Source organism: Rhinopithecus bieti, unplaced genomic scaffold, assembly GCF_001698545.2.
Source record: "Rhinopithecus bieti isolate Rb0 unplaced genomic scaffold, ASM169854v2 scaffold_3040, whole genome shotgun sequence".
NCBI lineage: Eukaryota > Metazoa > Chordata > Mammalia > Primates > Cercopithecidae > Rhinopithecus > Rhinopithecus bieti.
The window spans coordinates 2,097,324-2,123,060 of record NW_016804657.1 but is presented as its reverse complement, the minus strand read 5'-3'; the positions used below and the strand labels follow the sequence as shown (position 1 = coordinate 2,123,060).

The window sequence follows — 25,737 nt, the reverse complement described above, 5'->3', positions numbered from 1 at the left end:
AGGAAAAAAGGAAAGAATAGGTCATTTCCAATTACATTTTCTAAATCATAAAATTTCCAAATCAATAAAATTTACAGATGGATCAGCTCAGAAAACAACAGCTCCTCTTGGATCCTAACATTAGAGGTAAAACTGGGGAACATTTCCTAGAAGACACAAGATTAAGATGTACTGAGAAGTGTCTGAAGAGAATCAATTCCAGCTTCCACAAAATACTTAAAAACTAATAGCTAGAACTTCCCCCTAGCCTACCAGCAGAGCAGGTCACTTGTTAATCTGGACTATATAGATGAATTTCAGAAGATCTATGAACCCCTTGCAATTACACTCACAATTCTGTTTATGGAATGAGAAATTTCCTGAAGTCAATCTGTAGCTTTCAGCTGATTCATAAAAGGATCCAAGAACCAAAAAAGATTAAGAGCTGCTCCTCTATCTGAGCAACATAAATAAGACAGCCACTGATGACCCTCAGCTATTTAATACACAGTAAAAATGTGGACAGCTTTCACAACCTCAAGAAAAGACATTCAAAACATAAACAATAAGCAGTAAATATACTTAAATTTTTTACTAAAAACAAGTATTTTTACTGGAAGCAAACAGATCAAATCAAATACCTTTATGAAAATCTAAAACAATGTTTAAATATTCCCTCCTGCCTAAACCTAAGAGGATTTTCTGATCTACCATGCCACAAATTCCTACAAGAATGCACCTCTATAGAAGGAAATGCGGCCTAAGCCCTTTGTAAAGAACTCCACAGCAAACTAACATTACTGTTCAAATCTACTGTTTTTATTGTGTTTAAGTAAGCAGTGGTATGTATGTCATCTTTTTAAATGTTTCTTTTGGGAAGATCTTATAGAAAATGGCACCTTGAAACTTCCAACTCTATGTCCCAAAAATTATCTTTCAAGAATCTGATGAAATTTCTTAAAGAAACTCTTAAAAATGAAGATAATATACCTGGCCTAAATCAAAACAGTCTGAAAAATGGATGTGTCCCAGTGGAAAGCCTCAAGTCTTTTCAAGTTTATCAGAAATGCCATTATACACCACTGTACTGTAAGTCAAGGAGGATGGATATCCAAAGGTATCATTTGTTGATAGTTCCTGATGGTCTCAGGTATATCCTACAATCACTGGTTACCATGCAACATTTCTTGTAGATAAATGGTATTCATGTGATAAGCTGCCATCCAACTTGGATATCTCTGAGCATTCCAATAATATGAATGAGAAGCGGCAGCATAATATTCTTGCCATGCCCTGTAGTAAGCTCTCCAGTACTCCTCATAATCCTGATAGGTATCAGAAAAACTCAGATGTGTTTCCCTATGACAGTCATACCAACCATCTTCCTGGGCTTCAGTCTGCAATCTAAAGGAAGACCGCCTAGGTAGGTTTCTCCGGCTCTGCTTAGCTCTCTGGCTAGCCCCCTCTTTATGTCTTGTCTTGATCTGGATTCCAGATGATTCTTGATATTCCTCTGGATTGGGGGTGTCACTTCCATTTGGAGGTTGTTCCAAAGAAATATGATCATCCATAGGAGTAGATTCAGAGTCTTTCAGCTGATTATCAGAAGAGCCTTCCAAGTATGACTTATTTCCTTTGCTCTGGGAAGAGGTTCTTGAGCTGTAAGAATCACTGTCACTCTCAGAGTCTCCAGATTGGCTACTACTTGCCAATATGGGGACTCTCTGTTCAGTAACTTTATTTCTCACAAAACCATTTTGAGGATTCACAGTCTGATCCCCAGGACCTGTGTAGTGCCTGATGATTTCCACAGGTTTCTCTAACCCCTCTTTAATATAATGTTCATAATCCTCTACCAATTCAGCAAAAGTCAATGTGTATGGCTGATGGATTTTAAAGGAAGACAGACAAGGAATTTGGGGCAGTGACACAGGTAAAGCTTCTTTGACCTGGTGCTGACTGTTGGTGGAGTTTTCAACGGGGGTCTGAACAGAATTCTTCATTTTTTGCTCTTCAGATTGCCTGTCACAGCCCACTTCTTTTGGTGGCATTGCTTTTTCTATGATTCCACACTCGGAGTGGCTTTTCAGAGGAAGCTTTTGTTTGGTATTATTTTTTGACTTGACTGATAGTCCAGATACAGAAGTATTTCTAGAGGACGCCATGTGGTCACCATGAGCTTTCTGAATTTGAAGGGTTCTCTCTATTTTCTGAATTTGCTTTTTTAGGGGTTGGTTAGGTACACTTGCTATGCCATATGTATGCACAGCAGCTTTAACCTCCACATCCCAATCCACACATTCTTCCATCAGACCAGAAGGAATGGGATCTACATAAAAAAGAAGACAAATGTATTAAAATTCTCAAGCTACTCTAGACCATTGTTTTCTGAATGATTTCATCAAGTTTTCTATGATCAAATACATTTACGAAACAAAATATGCAAATATACTAAGATGTTTAATAGATATATTAATATTTTTAAAGACTGAAGCAATCCCGTAATAAAGAAATCTGCCTAAGAAATACATAAGACCCATCCCATACTCACAAGCACTATCTCCCCTCACCCTCACTAGAAAAAGAGCTTACTCTAGGAATAATGTACAAGTCTGCTGCAATTCTCCCATCTTTTCTCTCCTCCCTCTCCACAGCCCCTCCCCTTTATCTCAATACTTCTGACAGCAAAACAAGATATCAGAAAATGGATTGTGCTCCCCAAAGCTTATTGACTACAAAATATTACAACTGCAATGCTGTACACCCAACTAAATCTGTCACCCAATACTCCAACAGGGAGAAATCACTGCCCTTAACAATAGAGAGAAAACCTCTATAGGGGAAAAAAACTAGATGACTATGAAAAGATCTGGTGACTATGAAAATTAGAAATAACATTTCTAATTTTTAAAGAATTTGCTAGCTTCGACCCCCTAAATTTTCTATTCCATCCAGGTGTGACAATTTGCTTCCAGCACTCAGAACTTTCAAAGTGTGATCAATTTTTGTCTTAGGCAGACAAGATATATCAAGCCCCTGCTTTACAAAGATCTTGCCTGTTGTTGCTATTTATGCTCCATGTTATCTATAAATCCAACAGGTCTGGAAACTTCAATGAAGTCTCTTGATCCTTTGCTGAACAGATTCTATGATTAAAACTCTCATTACTACTCAGCTGATATCCCTTGCTTGCCTAGTCCTGTAATACAGGCCAATTTCCCTCCTAGTTCTGCCCCAGGAAACTCATCTGAACACCTGTTGTTACACAAGCTCCCAGTCCAATATAGACCTAACAGCATGAATATCATTTTCTCATGATTTCAGGGCCCTGTTAACATTACATAAAGATCCAAATATATCATTTTCCAGTATCCAAAGGCAATTTTTATCACTAGATGCTATGATACTGAATCCTACAAAAAGTCTTAACCCTCTTCTACCAATTTTCAATTTTTTTCCCATATTAGACTACGAATAGACTTATATACAGAAAGAATTGACAGTTTTAGAACTGACATAGAGCCTAAAGACCATTTACTCTAAAGTACTTTGCAAATCAGGACTCTAAGCTCAGAGCAATTACAGAGATTTGTAAAAGATCATAAAATGAGTTATTACTAACCCGATCTACTAGAATACATAGAACTCCCAGATCTGTGCTTAATCTAGCTTTGTAAAATAATTAAATACAAAATCGGTAAAATACTAAATTATATTTATTCAATAATTAAATATCCCATATTCTACAAAGTCATGTATATACTATATGTGTATTTTTCCTTTTTTTTTTCTTTTGAGACTGAGTCTCGCACTTTCGCCCAGGCTGGAGTGCAATGGCGGATCTCAGCTCACTGCAAGCTCCGCCTCCCGGGTTCATGCCATTCTTCCACCTCAGCCTTCCAAGTAGCTGGGACTACAGGCACCTGCCACCATGCCCGGCTAATTTTTGTATTTTTAGTAGAGACAGGCTTCACCGTGTTAGCCAGGATGGTCTTGATCTCCTGACGTTGTGATCCACCTGCCTCAGCCTCCCAAAGTGCTGGGATTACAGGCGTGACCTATATGTGTATTTTTCTATACAGACATACATCTATATATGAATATACACTATTTATAATGCACATTTTCTGTATAACATGCACATCAAACATGCCATATTTCCACTCAAGGGTTTTTTAGAATTTTTTTGTTTTTAAGAGATCATTAATAGTTTCAAACATACACTGTTTCCAATATGGCACTTAAAAAGAAGCAGAACGAATGACTGAACTGAAATCAAAAGAAAACATTTCACTCCAATTTTTCAAAATAGTATTCAAATTAAAGATGCTGTTCCTTCCACATGGTGACAAAGGAGAATATGGCAAGAATTACGTTCACAGCAATTTAAAAGAGGTAAAATATTCCCCCTTGTATCAAAGAATAAAATCAAATTGCAAAGCCACTAACTAATAAAGCTAATTTGTTAATATAGCTCTCATTTTTTTTTTTTTCCTTTTTTTTTTTTTTTTTTTTTTTTGAGACAGAGTTTCACTCTTGTTGCCCAGGCTGGAGTGCAATAGCTTGATCTCGGCTTACTGCAACCTCCACCTCCTGGGTTCAAGCAATTCTCCTGCTCAGCCTCCCAAGTAGTTGGGATTACAGGCATCTGCTACCACGCCCAGCTAATTTTTGTATTTTTAGTAGAGAAGAGGTTTTACCATGTTGACCAAGCTGGTCTTGAACTCCTGACCTCAGGTGATCCACCCGTTCTGGCCTCCCAAAGTGCTGGGATTACAGGCATGAGCCATTGCGCCCAGCCAGCTCTCATTTTTCATGTGCCAGTGGTTAGCTTGCACTCCCCTCCCTACTACTTACTAGTTGTAACACCTTTACTTACTCTCTCTATGCCTAAATATCCTCATCTACAAAACAATCGCACACACCTCACAGGAGTATGGTGAGAAGTAAATGAGTTAACGTACATACAGGACTGGGAACGGTACCCAGCACATCATAAGCACTCTGTGTTAGCTATTATTAATATTTTTATTATGCTTATCACCACTATAATTATTTTGACAGCAAAATGAAACAGATGAAATGTACCTGGTAAAGGGAGAAGGTTGATATTACATTTCTGGGCAATTCTCATCATCACATTTTCTTCCTCTCCCCGGCAACAGTAGGTCACTGTCAGTCCCAATGTACCTATAGCAGAGAGAATGTTAGGTAGTAAATCATTTTCACAAAAATAATATTCAAAGCCCACCTGTCACATTACAGATCCCACCCCTTAAAGTAAGCACTCAAACTTGTTTTTTTTTTACCAAAACGGCCAGCTCTCCCAATCCGATGCATGTATGTCTCCCAATCCAATGGTACATCCAGATTTACAACCAGATTCACCTTCTCAGCATCAATCCCACGAGAAGTCTTAAAGAAGATAGCAATTATTTGTTTGCATTAACTGTATGGCATAGCTACCAATGCATATTATAGTCTTCCAGCATATTATATTCTTCCAGTTTAACCAAGAGCCAAATTAAGAACAGAATATTGAGGAGCAGAGGAAAAGGAAGTTCATTCCTAATGACTAATTTCAAGGACAAAGATCAACATATTAAAGACATTTTTAAGAAAGTATTTTCCTCAGCACCGGAAAGATAATTATCTTCTGGTATTCTTGTTAGATACACCTACATAAAATAATAGATGATATCTGTACATCTGATAATAGAACATATGTCAAGATGGATTAGTCACCCAAACTGAATAGGAAATTTACCAAATCTGTGGAAATGAGGACTCTGCAATGAAACTGCTTCAGTTTAGCCATAGCATCAAGACGCTGATTCTGATTCATATTGCCTAAAAGGATCCCAAAAGAAAGTCACATAAAAACAACTAAGCTAATACATATTTATCAAATCCACAAAAAGTAAAAAACGTAAGACCCAGTCTTAACACTTTTAATACACCAACCACAGTTAATTCTGTCCTTCTGTGCAAATCTAGGTTAAGATCCAAAGTTAAAGTCTTTTAAAATATGGTTTAGGCAATCAACTTGAAATTCAAAAATCCATCTTAAATAGTGATCAAGCCATGCCTGAATATATAACATTCTATTTGCAAAGTTACATATGAAGTATAAGTAGCAATTCTTAGGAAAAGACAAATGCTTTAATCAGCTGTTTATAATTTGGTATTAAAGTGTGATCTATAGTTAAAATATTGGTTCATTAGAAAATAGTCTCCCCAGTATCTTATGATATACCATAACTAAACAAGCTCATGCCAACAGGTTAAAAACTAAGCTGACACCAAACAAAATCCTAAAAAGGACCTCACTGATCAAAAAATCCTTTGACTCTTTCATTCTTATTATGCCAGCAATAACCATTTAACTTTGCGGCAAGAACTCAATCACTTTTGCCTTCCACAAAACCATAAAACAGTCAATTCAGTTAGCAATCTCCAGCATTTTAACAATGATTACTTAAAAAAAAAAAAAATTCTAAAGAAAAAATATTTTTATATTAACACAGACAAACTTGGTTTTATAGAATTATTTGTGGCTGTGAGAGATTCTAATAAAATTACGTCTCTCTGAACACTAGTTTTCTAACTTTTACTATATACCAAGTTACTCCTTAAAACAGAATGATATTGACATATCAAATTCCAATGAAAAATAAGCCTGAAAATTCCTTTACTCTAAAAGATACAAGATAATTTCACACTCTCAAGACAACTCATGAAGTGGTATTTCTTCTTCCTGACTTTGGAGGCTTCAAGTCAGTATACTAAATAAAGATTAAAGTTAAGAGATGAACTTACCTGAAATGCACTCAGCAGGAAAGCCTTTAGAAGAAAGGATATCAGCCAAATGTTGTGCTCTATGAAATGTAACACAAATGGTTACAAATTTACAAATATTGCCCCATGACTATCATTTTATTTCACAAGTTCCCCAGATGACCTTTTAAGTTACATTACCTGCTGTGCAAATTAGAAAAGACTAAAGCTTGATTAAATGGAATTCTGCTGAACAGTTCCTGTAAATGCTGAGTCTTTTCCTCAAAAACCTTATGTGCCAAAGGGTATGAATTGACAATTTTGTAATATTGCTTCAAACCTACAAAGAAGAGCTATCAGTTAAAACATATATGCTAATGGTAACCAATAAACAGCAAGAGACAACTAGGCAAGGGAAAGCTCCAGAATATCACAAACAAACCAATAATATAAGTACCTAAAAGCTATACATACCTATGAGACTTGGATCACTGGAATTCAGTCTTACAAAAGTGGGATCTCTCATGTACTTTGTCAAAGCATTAGCCAAAAATTCGGGGTAAGTAGCTGATACTGCCAGCATCTGTTTACTGGCAGGCAAGGAAGAATAAATCCAACTACAAAATAAAAACAGACACCATGTAAAGTATTCAGACAATAATCACCACTTGGAAAAGCTATAGATAGATACTTTGGGACACTGTTTTAATAGTCAAGTGAGTTATTTTCCTTACTTTATTTGCTCCTGGAAGCTGCCTTCTTCTAAAAGCTTATCTGCTTCATCAAGAATAAAGAGGCGTATACTGCCTGGGTTCAAGTAGTCAAGTTCTATGAGTTGCTTAATTCTGCCTAATTTTCAAAAAAAAAAAAAAAAAAAATTGAAATATTTATGATGTACCAAATTTGTGTAAATCTCAGTCAATGTTACTCTACTTATTCACAGGTTGTTCTGCTGAATTTCCTGATTCAACTCTCATTATGCATGTACACACTAAACCACAAATTAGAAATCTGGGGCCCTGATCTTGCCTAAACTCGTTGTTGTCCCCTCACGTTTCATCACCAGTAAATAAGCACCACTTCTATCAAAAGACCTAAAGCACTGAATGCAAGATTCTGATTCTGAGTGATTCACAACCAAATATAATAGGGAAGCCAAAGAATAATCCCAATCCATGGCTTAGAAGGGCCTCCTGAAAGTCATTTCATTTCTCCTCTTCTCAAAAGTCTATCCCATGTCTTCTCAAACATACTTAGGAATGCGGATTTCATAAATTCCACTGGTAAACCAGTCATGTGTCTAAATCTCACTGGTCTAATGCTCTTAATTATTTCTAATCAAAATAATTATCACAGTTATCAAAGACTCCCATATATCTTTATTGTTATATTAAAAGTATGTAGTTCCTTAAAAGCCCTGGTTACCAACAGGCATTGTTATCTTACCAGGAGATCCAACAGCAATATGACACTTTTTAAGTCTGGTTTTGTCTTGTGATAATGGGGTTCCTCCAATAAAGACATGACACTCTAAGCCTTCCATTTTGATTCCAATGGCTGTAATAACAGAATGTATCTGTACAGCAATTTCTCTTGTAGGGGCCAAGATCAAAATCTAAAAAAAAAACAAAGTATACTTTTGAGTCAGAGAAATAAATACATAGGGGACTGGTATATTCATTACATGACACACTATATTTCATTTAAATGATCATTTCAAACGAGTTTTTATTGATAAGGTAAGATACAGTTATCCCTTGGTATCCACAGGGGATTGGTTCCAGGAAGCCCCCAGATACCAAAACTGGCAGATGCTCAAGTCTGTTATATAAAACTGCATATATCTGTATGTTACCTATGTACATCCTGCCACATATTTTAAACCATCTCTAGATTACTTATAATACCTAATACAATTTAAATGCTATGTAAATGGTTACACTGTAGTTTTGTTTATATCTTTTTATTGTTGTATTATTTTTTATACTTCCCCCACCCCGCCCCTGAGTATTTTTGATCCACAGTTGGCTGCATCAGCTGATACAGAACCTGAAGACAGGGAGGGCTGACTGTATTCCATTTATTCATTCATTCAACAAATATTAAGTAAGAACCTACTCTGTGCTAGGCAACATACTAGTTTCTGGGGAATCAACAGTTAACAGTATAAAGTCTTTGCCCTCACAGTAGTTTCATTCTTGGATAAGAATATATACAATAAACAAAAATAAGTAATGACAGGTAATGAAAAGTATCATAAAAAATCAAACAGGGAAAGGGAGTCATTTTAAATGAGGTGATCATGAACCCTCCTCTAAGGAGGTAACACTTGAGCAGAGACCTACATGTACGGCATAGAGTAGAACTGGCTATATGACACCTGGGGAAGCGTTTTCACCAACAGGAAACAACAAATGCAAAGGCCATAAGATGGCAGTGTTCTTGGTGTGTTTAAGGAAGAAAAAGAAGACCTACGTGACAGAATTTGGGGGAAAGTAAAGGAGGTCAGAGATCTAGCTCCAGGGACTAGATCACAAAAGGCCTTGAGAGCCACGGTAAAAACTTTGCAATGTAACTACTGGAGAAGGAGAAAACAAAACTTTGCTCTTAACTACAAAAAGAAAAAATTGATTAAAAAAAAAGACTAGGAGAAAATATGCCAAAACTGTTAATAGCAGTTTCTCTCTAGGTAGTGAAATTACAGATTTTATTTTCTGGTACTTCCTAATTTTCCTGAACTTTCCCTATTTCTAAAAATGAATATGTATTACTTTGATACACACACACAAAATAATATAACTGTGATAATCCAAAGATCTGAAATTAAAAATATGAATTTGCCAGGCATGGTGGCTCACACCTGTGATCCCAGCATGTTGCGAGGCTTGAGGCAGGTAGATTACCTGAGGTCAGGAGTTCAAGACCAGCCTGGCTAACATGGCAAAACCCCGTCTCTACCAAAATTACGAAAAAATTAGCCAGGCATGTGGTACGCACAATTGTAATCCCAGCTACTCGGGAGGCTGAGGCAGGAGAATCACTTGAACCTGGGAGGCAGAAGTTGCAGTGAGCCAAGATTGTGCCACTGCACACTCCAGCCTGGGCAACAGAGTGAGACTCAGAAAAAAGAATTTATGAAACTTTTCCAGGATTTTAGCATTTTATCTGTTGGCAAATTATCAGAAGCCAAAACCTCAAATACATCTTAGTCTACAATTAGACTAGCTCAGGTTCTTGGGAAGTAGGAGGATTTCCAATGTGCAACATCACTTAGGATTTGGCAGATATAAGATGGACTCAAAAAGCTTCCCAGGTGATGAACATGGATATCTGGGTTAAAAACCACTGTTGAAGACTCATCATCAGATATACCAATGCCTGAGAACTTGAAATACAGTCTGCCATAACAATTAAACTACAAAGTAAGGTTATGAGAATCACATCTAATTCATCTTTGAATCCCCAATGCCTGACATACTGTTCATACGTAATATGGGCTCAACAAATCTTTGTTGAAGAAATGATCCCCAAACCCAAATTTCCTGCTAATTTGGGTAGGGCAATCTTAGAAACACTCTAAGACAACCTAGAAGATGGGAGATCAATATGATACATTTACAGAGCTTTAAGAACCACCTGCATACCGGGTGTGGTGTCTCATGCCTATAATCCCAGTACTTTGGGAGGCAAATGTGGGAAGACTGCTTGAACCCAGGAGTTCGAGGCCGGTCTGTGCAACACTGAAGAGACCCCCATCTCTACAAAAAATACAAAAAGTAGCCAGGTGTGGTGGCACACACCTGTAGTCTCAACTACTTAGGAAGATGAGGTGGAAGGATCACTGGAGCCCAGGAGTTCAAGGTTGCAGTGAGTGATGATCCGCCACTGCACTCCAGCCTAAGTGACAGAGCCATACCCTCTCAAAAAACAAAAACAAACCCTGCAGTTATCAGCAATAGCCAGAGCACTACATTACCATGAATCAAGTCAAATGTTAAGTCTCACATTAGTAAGTAAAAGAATCCCTGTCTGTATCACCAAGTAGTGAGAAAACTGACACATATGGTAGCTTTATTCTATTTAAATAAGGTACGCATAGAAAATTCCAAAGTTCACCACCACCACCACTTAACTCAATCATTCATCAAATTCACTTCTAGCTCTGAGGGGCTACTGGTATTTCATCTGACATGTGGTAAAGTCCACGTAACACATCCTCCTCTGGTCCTCTGAGCTAACTCACCTGGGTACTTAAGTTTTCAAGAACAAGAGAGTCCAAAGCTATGGTGGAGAACACACAGGTTTTCCCAGTGCCAGATTTAGCTTGAACAATTAAATCTGCGAAGAAAAAAAAAAAATTATCACTAGCCAGTACTCACGGAAGCAGCTTAGGGGCTCGCATGGAATCAGAGAACTAGAAGGGTCTCCTGAGATTCTCCCAATTGGCACCTTCATTTTTACTTGATTCTCAAAAACGTAAGAGAACACGCCTAGTCCCTGACCGTTTACCGTTTGTCTTCTCAAACTTAGAATCACCTGTCAGTGCTAAAAAAGGTCTTAACCATCTTCAAGTTCAATAGTGCACCTTAGTTTTACAAATAAGTTAACTGAGCGTACCACCTAGCCCCAGGCCGGGCCCTGCTCCGGGAGCCGACCGAGGGCTCTTCCCGAGCTGCAGTGAGGACCTGGCCGCCGCCGCCCCTCAGTACCCCTTCTCCCGCCCCGACCCCCGACCTCTCCCGGGCCCCCGCTCTCACCGAGCCCGCAGCGCCCCAGCGGGATGGCCTTGAGCTGCACGGGCGAGGGCCTCTCGAAGCCGGCCGCCCGCAGCCCCTCCAGCACCGACCGCGAAAGCAGCAGTGACTCGAAGTCGGCCGGCTCCGCCAACAGCACGTCCCCCGTGCGGGTCCGCGGGCTGCCGAGATCCTGAGCGGTCCGCAGGCTCCTGATAGGCCCGGGTGTTGGCTCTGGGGCCGGGACCTGCACGGCCACATGCTCAGCTGGCATAGCAGTCGCCACTGCAGCTACGGCTCCCAGGGCTTCAAACGCCGCCGCCATGGTAGCCGCACAGTCAGATCTCGCGGTGCTTGAGGAGAAGCGGGGATCCTGGGAGCGAGAAGAGGAAAAACTTTATTGGCAGTTTTCCCACGAAGACACTAACACGTCTGGCCTGGAAGTGGAGGAAAGAGACGGGAGTCGGAGGCTGAGAGACTAGGGAACACTACCCAGACACACAAAAAATGTGGCCTGAGGAAAGCAGCATGAGGGAGGAGAGGAAAGATGAGGCAACTGTTAAGTCGCTGCCTGGAGCCTGCAGAGGGCGCCGCGGGCCCGCGGTGGGGGCGCCGCCCCGCCTCTCGGCCCTCTTCTGGGCGGAGCCGCCAAGCCGTGCCCCCGGCGCCACCGCCCTCTCGGCGCTCTTTGTGATGTGTCCGGTGCGTCACGCCCCCGCCCCGTGCTTCCGTTTTCCGTTCCGCCAGCCTGTCTCGCTCCGCGGCCGCCTCTTCCCCAATACTACCCGCTCTGCACTCGCTGCTCCTCTGTGCTGGCAGAGTGCGCCCAGAGCGTAGCCGGACCCAAGGGTTTACTACGTTGGCTGCTGTGTCCGTCTGCTGTGCAACCCAATTTACCTCCGGACCCCCAGCCCCTAGCAAGTCCGTGGCGCACAGTAAACTCTGATAAAAGTACGTTGAATTGGAACCTGGAATCGGACTGACATTTTCCAAGTTCATATCCCCGCCTCAGATCTCCCTTTAGACTCTAGGCGTGTACATCCATCTGCCTCCATGCATCCATCTGCCTCCATGCATCCACCTCCGCAGCACCTCCCCTCGGATGCCTAATAGACTCTGAAATGTTACATGCCTTCTGTATTGCTCCTTCCCCCATCATTTCATGCGTAGGCGGCTAGCAGTCTCTGCCACTTTGCTGTGGACTTCTGCCCAAATATCACCTTTTCAAAGAGCTCTTCCTTTTAAAAGTCTTTTTTTTTTTTTTTCTTTTTTGAGACGGAGTCTCGCTTCTGTCGCCCAGGCTGGGTGCGCAGTGGCCGGGATTCGCAGCTACTGGAGCTCGCCTCCCGGCGTTTTCGCCATCTCCCGCCTCAGCCTCCGAGTAGCTGTGACACAGGGCCCCGCCAACTCGCCCGGCTAGTTTTTGTTTTGTATGTTTTTCGTTTTTTTTGAGTAGAGACGGGGTTGTACCGTGTTCAGCCAGGATGGTCTCGATCTGGTGCCTGGATCGCCCGTCTCCGGCGCTCCGCAAAGTGCTAGGATTACAGGCTTGGAGGCCAGCCGGCGCCCGGCCTTAAAAGAAGTCTTGAACACCTAAGACAGCTCTGTCATCCTGTCTGCTCCCTGGCCTTTCCCAGCACTCTCTTGTTTTGTTTTGCTTTATTTTTTCTTTCTGATACTTATAACTACCTGAAATTATATGTCTACTGCCTGTCTCCCACACTCTATGAGGACAAGGACCCATTTTGTCTTGTTCTCTGCATCCCTAGTGGGAAAAGCAATCTGACACATAGGAAATGTTCAATATTTATCAAATGATTGAGCTCCTATAACAAACTCTTAGTCATCATGCCAAATTTAAATATTTCTGGACCTCAGCCGTATTCATTATTCCAAACTTAGCTGTATGGGGTGGCTCGCACCTGTAATCCCAGCTTCTTGGGAGGCTGAGGTGGGAGGATCGCTTGAGGCCAGGAGTTGCCAGCCTGGGCAACATGAAGAGACCGTGTCTCAAATTCCTAAAAAGTAAACAATTTTTTTAAAATACAAAGAATACTAAACTTAAATATATTCTGCAACCAACCCCAACTTTGTCCATAGATTATAATACTGGTCATTGTCCCTACCCCCTTCACACACACACACACACACACAGTGATGGTCCAGATTCCATATGATAGAGGAGGGGCTTTGACATGGTAATACCATTGGAAGGTGGTCCTGACGGTTTGTTTTGCCTGGAAATTTACAAAATATTGAGAAAATGTCAACTATCCGTTTGAAGGAATGGAGACTGATGGAGGAGATGGCACTAAAGGTCCCAGCCTTCCTCTTAGTGCCCTCACCTCTTTTATCTGCCTAATCCCCAGACCCCAAACTTGGGAATTATTCTTGACTCCTTCCCCACTTTCTAACAATTTACTGAGCACAAGTAATTTTGCCTCCAAATATTTCATCCATTCTTCTTAAGTCTCCATAGCATCTGCCCTATTTTAGGTCCATGTATCATCCTAACTTGCAAAAACCTCCTGAATGGTCTCTCTGGCCAGAGTTTCTTCTCTATCCCAGCCATGTACCCCACAGGTGCTGCAGTGATCTTTCTTAAGTGGATATCTTAGGCTCTTTGGGTCCAGCTCCAGATCCTGCTCCTTTTGACACCCTTTTTTATTCCCCACCCCAGGGTCCCACAGCACACTATCAATAATTCCAGTCTGGCTCTTATGTTTTATTTGCTTGGTTACTTGTATGTGCCTCACACTAAATAAACTGTGAGCTTCTCAAGGACAGTAATTTTGTCATCCTAGGCCCTCCGGCCCAGCACCAAGCACCTGGTGGACCCAATAAACATTGAATGCTTGACACCTTCTTGCTCAAAAATCTCTGCTGGATCTCCATGCACATAGCAGTGGTTCTGTAGAACTCACACCAATCACCGCTGAAGAACCACAGGATTATCCCAAGAAAAGCAAAAAGACTGCATTTCCAGAAAACATTTATAGTTTTATAGGCATTCTGTTACTGCATTTGTTGTTTATGATGTTTTACAGACACAAATATTGCACTGCAATTTATTGGGAACCATGGTGAATAACACAAAAATTTTTTTCTCACTAGTCAAAAGTTATAACAGTGTTGTTGACCATAATTTTTAGTACTATAAAGACAAAACACAAAAGCAAGAGATCATTTAATAACTAGGTAAGGCGTGAGGATAACACATACAGAAATGGGCTAGACTGTGTCTGTCTCCCAGCCTCCCCCAGATAAATAACAGTGGGATCTCTGTCTCTTCTCTGGCAGAGCAGTCCACCTACCTCCTCCAACCAGACCAAACTAGCCCAAATGCTTAATTCTCCATGGCTTGTAACACTTCAATACCTTTGTATTTGCTGTTCCATCTACCTGGAGAGCCTTTCCGGGGAGCTAGAGGAGGAAGAGATTCATATGAACTGAAGAGGTGAGAGTGACAGACTCAGAATGGATGTTAAGATTCAAATTATCTCGTCCAATTATTTTGCACTGGAAGCTTCTGAACCCAGAGGAAAAGAAAACAGCAAAAAGAAGGCATAGTGTAAGGTGGCCCACCCTGGGTGTGAGGATCGGTGGGGGAATGTGGAAAGAAGGGAAGGAAACTTAAGGTTTTAAAGCCCCTTTTTCTCATTTGACCCTCAGAGCAACACAAGGTAGGCAATATTATTATTTGCATTCAATCTACAAAACATCTCTAATCATTCAACAAAAATTTTCTGAACACCTATAAATCAGCCAAGTGCTAGAGATACAAAATTAGAACAAAGTAAACAGAGCCTCTGCACTCAGGGAGACAGATGCACACAAACAGGTGGCTTCATTTGCTGTATAAAGTGCAGGGTGCTACTGAAGTCAGGGAGGTAACCAGATGTGGGGAGCCAAGAAAGACTTAGCAGTCAAGATTAGGTTTGATTGAAAGTAAGACCTCAAAATAGGAGGTTACCTCCCCAGGATAGAAGTTCATTTTGCCCTTGTAGAGAATTCTGGAAGCAGGACTGATAGCCCTGGTCCACAAAGATCCTAAGCACCCAGACTTCTGTCTTGGTCCCCAAACAGTTGCTCTAGTTCCAGTCGTCATGTTTGCATTGCAGCCAGCAGGAAGGAGGAAGACTCAAAATAGAAAGTAGAAATGGTAATGGTCATCATGCCAGCAGTCCTTTTAAGAAATGTTCTCAAAAGCTGCCACATTATCTGGCATTTCTTGGAAAGAAATTAGCCATAAAGTTATACCTTCTTGCAAAAAAAAAAGAAAAATCTGGGAAATGTCATTTTTCCAGACAATCACATGCCCAGCTATACACTGATTTGAGAGGAGGTCCATTACTATAGAGGAAGGGAGAAAGGACATTGGGGGCAACTAACAATCTCTGCCACATCTTCCTAGCATTAGTGAGAGCTACGGTAAGATCTGAAAAATGAATCAAAGTTGGCCTTGTGACAGAGGAGGGGAAAACGGAGGTCTGGAGGTGAGGACCACCATAGCACATTCTAAAAGAGCTTAGAATGCAAATGGGACGGCCGGGCGCGGTGGCTCAAGCCTGTAATCCCAGCACTTCGGGAGGCCGAGACGGGCGGATCACGAGGTCAGGAGATCGAGACCATCCTGGCTAATACGGTGAAACCCCGTCTCTTCTAAAAAAATACAAAACTAGCCGGGCGAGGTGGTGGGCGCCTGTAGTCCCAGCTACTCCGGAGGCTGAGGCAGGAGAATGGCGTGAACCCGGGAGGCAGAGCGTGCAGTGAGCTGAGATCTGGCCACTGCACTCCAGCCTGGGCGGCAGAGCGAGACTCCGTCTCAAAAAAAAAAAAAAAAAAAAAGAATGCAAATGGGACAGTAAGCTTTGATGAGGCAGGAGAATGAAGTGTAGGCCAGGCTAGTGTCTGGATTCTATCCTAAAAGCCTTCTGTGTGTCAGATGCCGAAGAAGATGCTGCCCTCAAATAACTCCTCAGAAGATTACTAATCTGCTCAAAGTCACAGAGCTCATAATTAGGATTGGAACTCAGATCTATTTGACAGCAAAGTCTAGGCCCTTTTTACCCTCTGTCCTAAAAGAGTTGACAGCCCAGCTAGGGAAATGACCAAGCATGAAATATGCAAGTAGCACAAGCTGGTGTAAAATCAGATGCATTACTGACATTTTTTCAGGGCCTTAGTTATTCAAAGTGTGGCTGTCATGTGGGAGAGAGTGAGAACTTCTGAGAAATTGAGGAAAACAGCTTTTGGTATTCAAAGAGCAATAGCTTTCTTCTCTATGTCCTTCTCCTCCACACCCCAAATCAAAGTTGCTTAAAGTATATATGGAAATATGAGAGAACAACTGCACATACAAGATCATCGTTTACCTAATTCCTGGAGTCCAGCACTTCTGCCAAGGCAGCAGCACCAAGAGACAAAGCTCAAGTCCTGTGAAGCAGTGGGGGCTGTTATCCTGAGCTTATCCTGAAGGATGAATAAGGCGTTCTTCAGGCAGTGGGAGTGGAAAGAGAGCTCACCAGGCAGATAAGTCTCAGAAAGATATTCTAGGCACAGAGAACAGTTTGTGTAGAGGCGTGGAAGCATGAAAGCCATAGTCATTTAGGGAAGTTAAGTCTTCTACTGTGAGTGGAGGCAGGTATGGCAGAAATGACCCGGACATGAGGATGCAGAGATATACTGGCCCTATAGTAAGGAGCACCTCATTTGCTACCGTAAGGAATATAAAATGAGTGTGTTATGCTCTTCCAAAGGTGGGTAGTGTTATTTAGCAGTAAAAAGAAATGCAATTGGAAATGTAACTTGGGGCTTGGGTAATGGCAAAGCCGAGCAGTGTGGATCCTCACTTGCAGACCTTGGAGCATCACCTAGGTTTGGGATCTAATATGAGACAAGTAATGGAAAGGCCCACAACACACACTGTTTCTTAGACCTAGCAGTTCCTAGGACTTTAGGTGTTGGTACACTGCTTTCCAAGTGCCAGTGCCATCCCTATGTATATGCTGCTTATCCAGCAAAGCACAACTGAGATTTTGCTTCCTAGTTGCTTTGCCTGGCCACAGATACTTTCATTGTTATATTCTTGAGCCATCTGTTTAGTGAACTGGCACCATCTATAAACTTATGTTGTATCAAGTTTATCAAGAAACAACTTCTGCCCTTCTGGATAGAATGTATTATTTCATGACCCTGCCCAATCCTAGCTGGCTACCTCCCAACATGGAAAATACCCGTGTTTTACATGTGTCCCATGGCTTATGGGGTGACTAGCCTCAGAAATTAGGAAAGAGGGAGAAGTAGCAAAAGCCTGAGCCCATGCCCACTGCACAGCCACCCCCAACCACGGGGATTTGCCTCACTGGCTTTTGGAAGAGAACCCCAGGTGATCCTCCCTCAGGCTTCAGACCAGATTCCTCTCTGCACAAGGCCCACGTTGATTAATTGTCCCATTTAACACCACTGCCTCAGTCTTTAGGGAGGAAGGTGGCATGTTTGCTCTTCTCCTTTTGAGAAAGGGGCTCAATTTATTCTTGTCCAGGCAGCATAATAAATAACCTGCCCCTTTTGGCAGGGAGTTTATTAGAGACTGATGGGACATTTAACAATAACTGGGGGCCTATGATTTATTAGGGAGGGAGGTTCATGGCATCTCTGAAGACTGGGAATGTGGAATTTAATTGATAAAGCGGCTGTCAGCCCCAATGAGATGCACTCAATAGAATATGCATTTGAGGGATCCTCTTTGGAGCTGTCAGGAAGGGTTTCTGCTAATCATATTCAGCTCCTGTGGATAGTGGTGTCTGCTGGATATCTGGGTGAGAGACAAATGGCAGGGAGGGGGACTCTGAAGGGGGCCCAGGGAGGGGTACACCTGTTAGTTGCCTGCTGACCAATGGAAGAATGTGGCACAAAGCAGCAAAAAGAAAAAGAATTTCTATCACCCTAAGTATGGGTTCCCCTTGGAGAGGCCTTTGTCTCTCCTCTGAGCTGCTTAGGAGAACAAGAGGTGCTGAGCACCCACTTCCTGAAAAGAGAGGGAAATGAAAGGGTTAAATGACAACAAAAGAGATTTGTTCTGGAATTCTGAGCTCTGCACCAGAGACTCCCCTGCCTTGGCTCACACACACACACACACACACACACACACACACACACACGCCAACACCCACAGCATAGTTACCTCACACCCACGCAGCCACCCCTGAGCCCCTGGCTCAGGTGGCATCTCCTCTTGTCACTGCAGCTTCCACACCAAGAACAGAGCCACAGAAGCTCAGATGGATGGGGCCTCGCCTTCCTGTTGTTGTGGTTGTCTCCCAGCTCCGGAGACCCCAGAATCCAGGCTGAGAACCTGGAAATAAATGCTCATGGTCTGGAGTACATAGAGCATGCAGCTATCTTACTTCTCTACCCACCCTCCACCCCACTTTTCTGACAATAAGGGAGACTGGTTTTATCTCTGTGGGGCCATCAGTAATGGCACAGCTCTGTCCTCAGGCAGCCTTGAGCCTTTGCAAGGCAGCTTTGCTCACATTTTCTATTCCCCCCACCCTTTGGGCTGTTGCTCAGCCTTAAACAAGGCCATGTAAGGCATGGAGAGGGGCTTTCTCAGGCCAGAGCCTGTTTCCCTCCTTTGATCCTCCCGCATCTATTCTTAGGTCCCAGGAGATTGGTCTGCCTCCTTGTTCCCTCCAGGGAGTGAAAGGGAGGGGGGAGGCAATAGCTAGGAAAGAAGAAGTAATTGTCACTGTCTAATCTGAATCTCGGTGGTGACACTGAGGGACCTCTGAGCAGGATGGATACAGCAACTGGTTTGATTAAATCAAACCTCTCCCACAACCTTGTTAAATTAAACTGACAGGCCCAGAGCAGATGAGGGAGAGCAGCAAGATCATCGCATCAGGTCAGGGGGAGGGGAGGCGAGGGTAGGATTGGTAAGAAGATCAGACAGAAGCAGAGCATCAGCCTGCCCTTTTTCTTATTTGCTGACTATAGATAGGAGCTAAGATTTATGGATGTGAGATGCTTAAGTACCTGTCTGAGCACAGACCATGGAAACTGACACAGAAGCAAACTGCTGCCTCCCAGTAGGCTTGGCAAATTCCTTTGGCAGGCAAGCCTCACATTTAGAACTGTGCTCTCGACATTTCAAAGGGCCTTTGCATACTTTACCTTCACAAGAAGGTAGCAGTGGGATTATCTGTCCCACTTTACAATTAGAGAAACTGAGGCATTAGAGATTACAGGGCCAATCTAGAGCCAGCCCAAGAACCCAGATTTCCTGCCTCCTGGTCCTGGTACATATTGCCTCCAACATTATGCCAGATGGCAGAATTTCCTAGGACTTAGTCCCTGGAGTGCCATCTTTTCTTCCACCCACTAGAAATGTAAACCACACAGCTTGCTTCATGGGCCGTCAGGAAAATGCTAATTCCCAACTGGCCTAGCGCAGCCCACCTGCAAGCACATGGCTCGCTTACAAGGTCACAAGGCCATTGTAACATCTTCATATCACTTTCCCACATGCCCAAGCCCTTCCAAGTCATTTCTACTCTATCTAATTTATATTTCATGGAACAGGGAGAGGTGGGAGAGATGTCGTTAGCAACACAGAAACAGCAGTAGTAGAAGGATAACACTGATACCCTGCTGGCTTCCTCACCTGTCACCCAGTTCTTCACTTGCCAAAGCTAATTTTCCACTCACCAGTGGGTGAGAGCTCATTTCAGACTGTCTGAAACACACACACACACACACACTCACACACATATATGGATACACATTGTGAATAATGCCTCACCCAGGATCTCCTTGTTCTATTTCAGATGCCTTCAATGGTGTGTTTATTGACACACCCACCCCTTTCCCATCTCTTTTTCAATAGGGAGGATACTGGGATGGGGATGCTTGTAATGTGGTGCACACTGATTACCAGAGCACAGCTGAGATCCTGTTGGGCCCTGTCTCCTCCCAAGGCACACATCACATCCCAGGTGCACACCAGTAAATGATCAGATTCTGGACATAGGGAGCCAAGGACAGGGGAAGGAGGAGAGAGGAGCAGAATTGCAACCACTGTCGTCATGAAGGAAGCTGGGTGAGAGAGCTGGCACAAGGTGGCAACATTTGCATGAAAAGGACAAACAACTGGAGATACCACCGGGGGCATGCATAGACACACCAGTCATGCTCTTTCCCTACGGTTACCAGGCGGGGTTTGATCACTATGCATGACCTGAGAAAGACAGACAAACAGCAGACAGATAGACAGGTTGGAGGTACTTAAATAGACAAATACAACCAGCCTCCTAAGCTCATCCTGGTGTTATGATTGGCCACACCAAAACGTAACATCTCCAGTCTATCTGATATCATCGAACAGGTATCCTCTAAGGCAAGGAGTTGGATTCCCCTAGAACACCTGCCAAAGTGGAGTGGAAGGGAAGGACGTCTTGCCTGGGGGCAGTGGTCACTGGGCCTGGGTTTCTGTGCTGATTCTGCCCTTAGCAACCTGAGTGACCTAGGGCAAATCACTTAACATTTCTGTGCTACACTTTTCTGACTTGTAAAAACACATGCTTGGGTGGCAGATGCAGACTGTTAGCAATTTTAAAACTTTAGAGATCACAGAGGAGAAAACTGAGACCCAAAGAAGTTAAATTACTTGTCCAAAGCCACTTGATGAGGGAGTAGAATGACCGAGAGGATGTGGATTCTGGAACCAGGACCAGCGCCACATGATGGTTCCAGCACATCCCTCATGGTGCCCTCTGGTGATCTACTGTCTCCTCATCTCCCTTCCTCCTCTGCAGAATGGAGGAATAGCAGCACCTGCCTCCCAAGGTTTGGGAAGAATAAATGAGTAGCTGACACAAGGAAAGCCTCCAATATATGTTAGGCTATGCCTGTTTTTAGTGATGAACCAGAGGCTCATACCCACAAATCTTTTCTTCCAGTCTTTCTATGAGGCCACATGTCCTAATGAAGGTCCTTTTCAGCTCCCAAATTCTATGATTCTAAGTCGAAAAGATTAAGATGCAAGTTATTTCCAAAACCCTCCAGGCAGAAACACAAAAGCCTATTTGAGGGATTCGTTATTCACTTTCTATTGCCTCAGTCACTTTCTATGGATGATGATTCATGGAGAATAATCACAGCAGAGAAGATCTGTCCAATGCTTGGAGAGAAGGCAGTAAAGCCCAAACTCCTTCGCATGTTCAGCTCCTATTCTCCACTATGAGTCTTCACTTGTTAAGCGGCGGCAGTGTTTCTTGGCCTCGCTCTGGGAATTTGAGGCCTTCTCTTGGTATAGACTGTTGCTAGTGCAGTCACTGCCCACCCAGCACTGCTCCTCAAAATGCCAACGAGAGGGTCCTGCCTCTCTGGCCAAGGAAAAGCCCTCACAGAAGCAGCTGTCGCCAATGGCACTGGCTCCTCTCAGGGTGTCCAGGCTGAAATGTTTAGCATGCCCCAAGTTGATGTCTAATCAGAGCTATGTGAATTCTCTGGTTCCTGAAAAACAGCAGAAGAGACTTAAGAGCTAGCCTGGTAGAAGCAAATATGCAGACAGCCAAACTTGAGATGTGACCTCTTTTTCCCCTCACCCCATGGTCTCAGGAGGAAAAGCAGGTGGCTTTTCTTTCCCTCTTGCTAACATGTCTCTCCCTGGCAAGCTGCCAACCACCGGTCCTTGCTTACAGCTAGCTAGTGGAGATGGCCAAGTGGTATGTGATAAAATGAGCCTTTGCTCTGAGTTCCAGGCCATGGTAAGGTTACAGAGCAGCCAGCACTGGGCCTCTGGAGTGTCAGATGTTGCAGAATGTCCCAGGAGAGTCCTGGGAATGAGCCATTTTCCTTCCTGCTACAGTTTGCATCCACCAGCATTAGTTTGCACAAATACCATATTTCCCTTAGCTGTGCCCTGGCATTCTTCACATGTTCTTCGTAGTTCAAAAATAGTTGCTTTTCCTGGCCCAGCATGGTGACTCACGCTTGTAATCCCAACACTTCAGGAGGCTGAGGTGAGCAGATTGCTTGAGCTCAGGAGTTCAAGACCAACCTGGGCAATATAGCGAAACCCTGTCTCTACAAAAAAAAAAAAAAAAAAAGAAAGAAAATTGCTGGCATGGTGGCATGTGCCTGTAGTCCCAGCTACTTTGGCGGCTTAGGTGGGAGGATCACCTAAGCCAGGGGAGGTCAAGCGTGCAGTGAGCCGTGATCACACCACTGCACTCCACGTGGTCGACAGAATGAGACCCTGTTTCAAATATATATATATATATATATATATATGTGTGTGTGTATATATATATATGTGTGTGTGTATATATATATATGTGTATATATATATATGTGTGTATGTGCATATACACACATATATTTTATATATATGTATATGCACATATATATATATATATATATATATATTTGCTTCCTTTCCAGTAAATGTTTGCAAAATGGAAATACTTGCTTCCCAAGTAGCAATGAGATCTTTGCTTAGGCATCATAAGCACCAAGCCCATAGCTCCAAATTATTCCATATAGAAGTGAGTATCAGCCCACAGACTACTTGTTCATTATTTGGACAAATCTAATTTTGCACTTGAAAACTGTTCAGAGATAGCCTGGGAGCTATTCATACATGAAATTTACTCAAAATACCATACTGCTATTTCTTCTTCCATCACCTTCCTTCAGTCCCTCTCTAAGAGGTTTCAGCAACTCTATAATTGATAGCCTAATCTTGAAGCCCAGTGACTTTATAAGGAAGTAAAGGCTGTGAGAGTGGTGGTCTGAGTTAGCACTATGGGTAAAAGTACGAGGCGGACGGATCACGAGGTCAGGAGTTTGAGACCAGCCTGGCCAATATGGTAAAACCCTGTCTCTACTAAAAATACAAAAATTAGCCGGGCATGGTGGCACACACCTGTAGTCCCAGCTACTCAGGAGGCTGAGGCAGGAGAATTGCTTGAACCCAGGAGGCGGAGGTTGCAGTGAGCCGAGATTGCGCCACTTACTCCAGCCTCGGTGACAGAGCGGGACTCTGTCTCCAAAAAAAAAAAGGAAAGAAAGAAAGAAAAAGAAAAAAATGATGGCAATTCCGTGGATGTGGACCATCAGAACTCACTTCCTCAGTGGCTTTCATCATTTCAATAATCCACTTTAGGGCACCTCCCTCCTGCTTTCTGAAGAGTAGAATAGCTGAATTAGTGCTATGCTGAAAACCGGGAGACCACATTCCATCACTATACAGACGAACCTTTTTGGGTTGAGTCGCTCCATCTGTAAGAGAATGACAACCTTTGTTTGAAGACACCCAAAGTTCATGGAGCTTTTTATGACTACAGTCTTTGATTCCTCCACCCAGTCCAAAGGTTTTTTTTTGTTTGTTTGTTTTTTTATTTTTATTTTTAATTAAAACCCAAAGTGATTATTTCTTTTGGAACTGAGAAGGTTCCCCAACACACAGGCCACTTCATCCTCTCAGCTGTCCCTCCTGGTATTGGACTTATAAGGGTCAGAGGAGCCCAGTCCTCTGTCTAAGGTAGACAAGGGAAGATGTCATGAAAGCTAGGAGTTGGATTCTTTCAAGAATAGCTGGGCCTCAGTCCAGTTCCTCCCCTACCATCCCAATGTGTTCCCACTCAGACATGTACACAGTCTCTGCTCAGCACCTCTGGGCCAGCCAGTCAGGCAGGGTCCTCTCCCTAGAGAGAAACAGTTCCGCAGTGATATCTGAACACATTCCAACAGCATGTATTTATCTCTAGGGTCAGCCTTTCCTGTTGATGATCGGGCAGCATGTGGTGGGTGATGGGATTGGGATAATAGTTGTTGGCAGCCACAGTTGGGGGCAAGGAATGAGGGCACTGGGGATAGGGCCCCTGCCCTTGGGAGGGTGATGTTATGATGAGGTTTCCAGACTGGTATGTGACCAGGTATCTCTCTCCTTGCACCAGGATGTGCTCTCCAGCTCTCCTGTTGCCAGTAGAGATGAGAAGCTGGACACTGCCTCACTCGGGTATGTCTTCCAGAGCTGGCTAGGTCCTGGTGGATAGGGACCTCCAGGTGGGGGCCACAGATCCTATGGATCTGGAGCCAGGAGAATGGCGGTGTTTCCATTATTTAATGTAGGATCTGAGCTCCCTTGGGACACAACTGGTTCTGTCTCTTCATTTGAGCTCATTGATAGGTGTCAGGAGCTTCAGGCTCTGGCAGTGGGACAAAGGGGGCCACCCTCCCTGGACAGGTTAGGCAGTCAAGTCCCAAGAGTTGACAGCACTGGACACAGTTTCCAGGAGCTGCACCCTCTCTGTCAGGTAAAGTGCCGACCAGTGGAGGGCAAATGGCTACGTACCTTCTGAGGGTTCCACCCCAGCTCTGAACAGCTTTAAGAAAGTATGTTCACAACCAGTCTAAAGACCTTTGATTTCTTTATTATTTATTTCGAATGAGATAACCTCATCCTCCAGGCTGAGTTTCAGAGAGTGGTGGGTGGGTGGAAGGGAGGAGGCTGAGCCATCTGATTCCTCTTCAGCAAAATGAATCATGTCCCCAGCCCCATCCTCAGCCCAGAAATATTTATCCATGTTTATATAACCATGGCAACAGGCTTTATTCTCTATCACTTAAATCCTTTTTTAAAATAAAAGCAGAAGGCAGGCTATTTTTCCTACTTTTTCCACCTGCCTGCTCTGCCCAGATGAGAGTTACGGCTCTTCAGAAAGCAAGGCGAGAGAGAGATCTCGCCCCCACCCCGCAACACACACTCCCCTGGGGTAACATTGGCCTTCTTCAGAAGCAAGGGAGAATAGGTAAGCGGCCTAGGCACCCTGCCGCCCCCGCCCAGCACCACGAAAGGACTTCAGAGTTAGACAGTAATTGTCCTCCAAAGTCTTGTGGGAACCACACAGTGATACCACCTCAGACTTGTCTGAAACTTCTCTTTTGAGTTCTGCACTGGTATTATGACTATCAATTTGTTTTCTTGCTATCTCTCTCTACCTGAAAATGGATGGAATGTGAGCTGACTTTGCTAACAATACATTCTTCATCTGCAAGATGGGGTAAATATTCCCCTGCTCCTAACTACTTCACAGTTAGTTTTCAGAAGAGAGTTGCTTTTTTGAGATGGAGTCTCGCTTTGTCACCCAGGCTGGAGTGCAGTGGCGTGATCTTGGCTCACTGAAACCTCTACCTCAGCCGGGTTCAGGCGATTCTCCTGCCTCAGCCTCCTGAGTAG

General features: G+C 43.2%; 1 protein-coding gene across 1 annotated transcript; it reads right to left on the bottom strand.

The window, feature by feature from the left end:
• Positions 1 to 556: 556 nt before the first annotated feature.
• On the bottom strand, positions 557 to 12,418 carry DDX20 (DEAD-box helicase 20). Its single transcript, XM_017869687.1, has 11 exons — positions 11,514 to 12,418; positions 11,000 to 11,094; positions 8,203 to 8,371; positions 7,491 to 7,605; positions 7,231 to 7,373; positions 6,958 to 7,096; positions 6,799 to 6,857; positions 5,747 to 5,829; positions 5,289 to 5,394; positions 5,068 to 5,169; positions 557 to 2,308 (listed from the first exon to the last, which is right to left on the bottom strand). The coding sequence occupies exons 1-11, from the start codon at positions 11,812 to 11,814 to the stop codon at positions 1,143 to 1,145; spliced, it is 2,478 nt and encodes an 825-aa protein (XP_017725176.1). The 5' UTR covers positions 11,815 to 12,418; the 3' UTR covers positions 557 to 1,142.
• Positions 12,419 to 25,737: the final 13,319 nt, after the last annotated feature.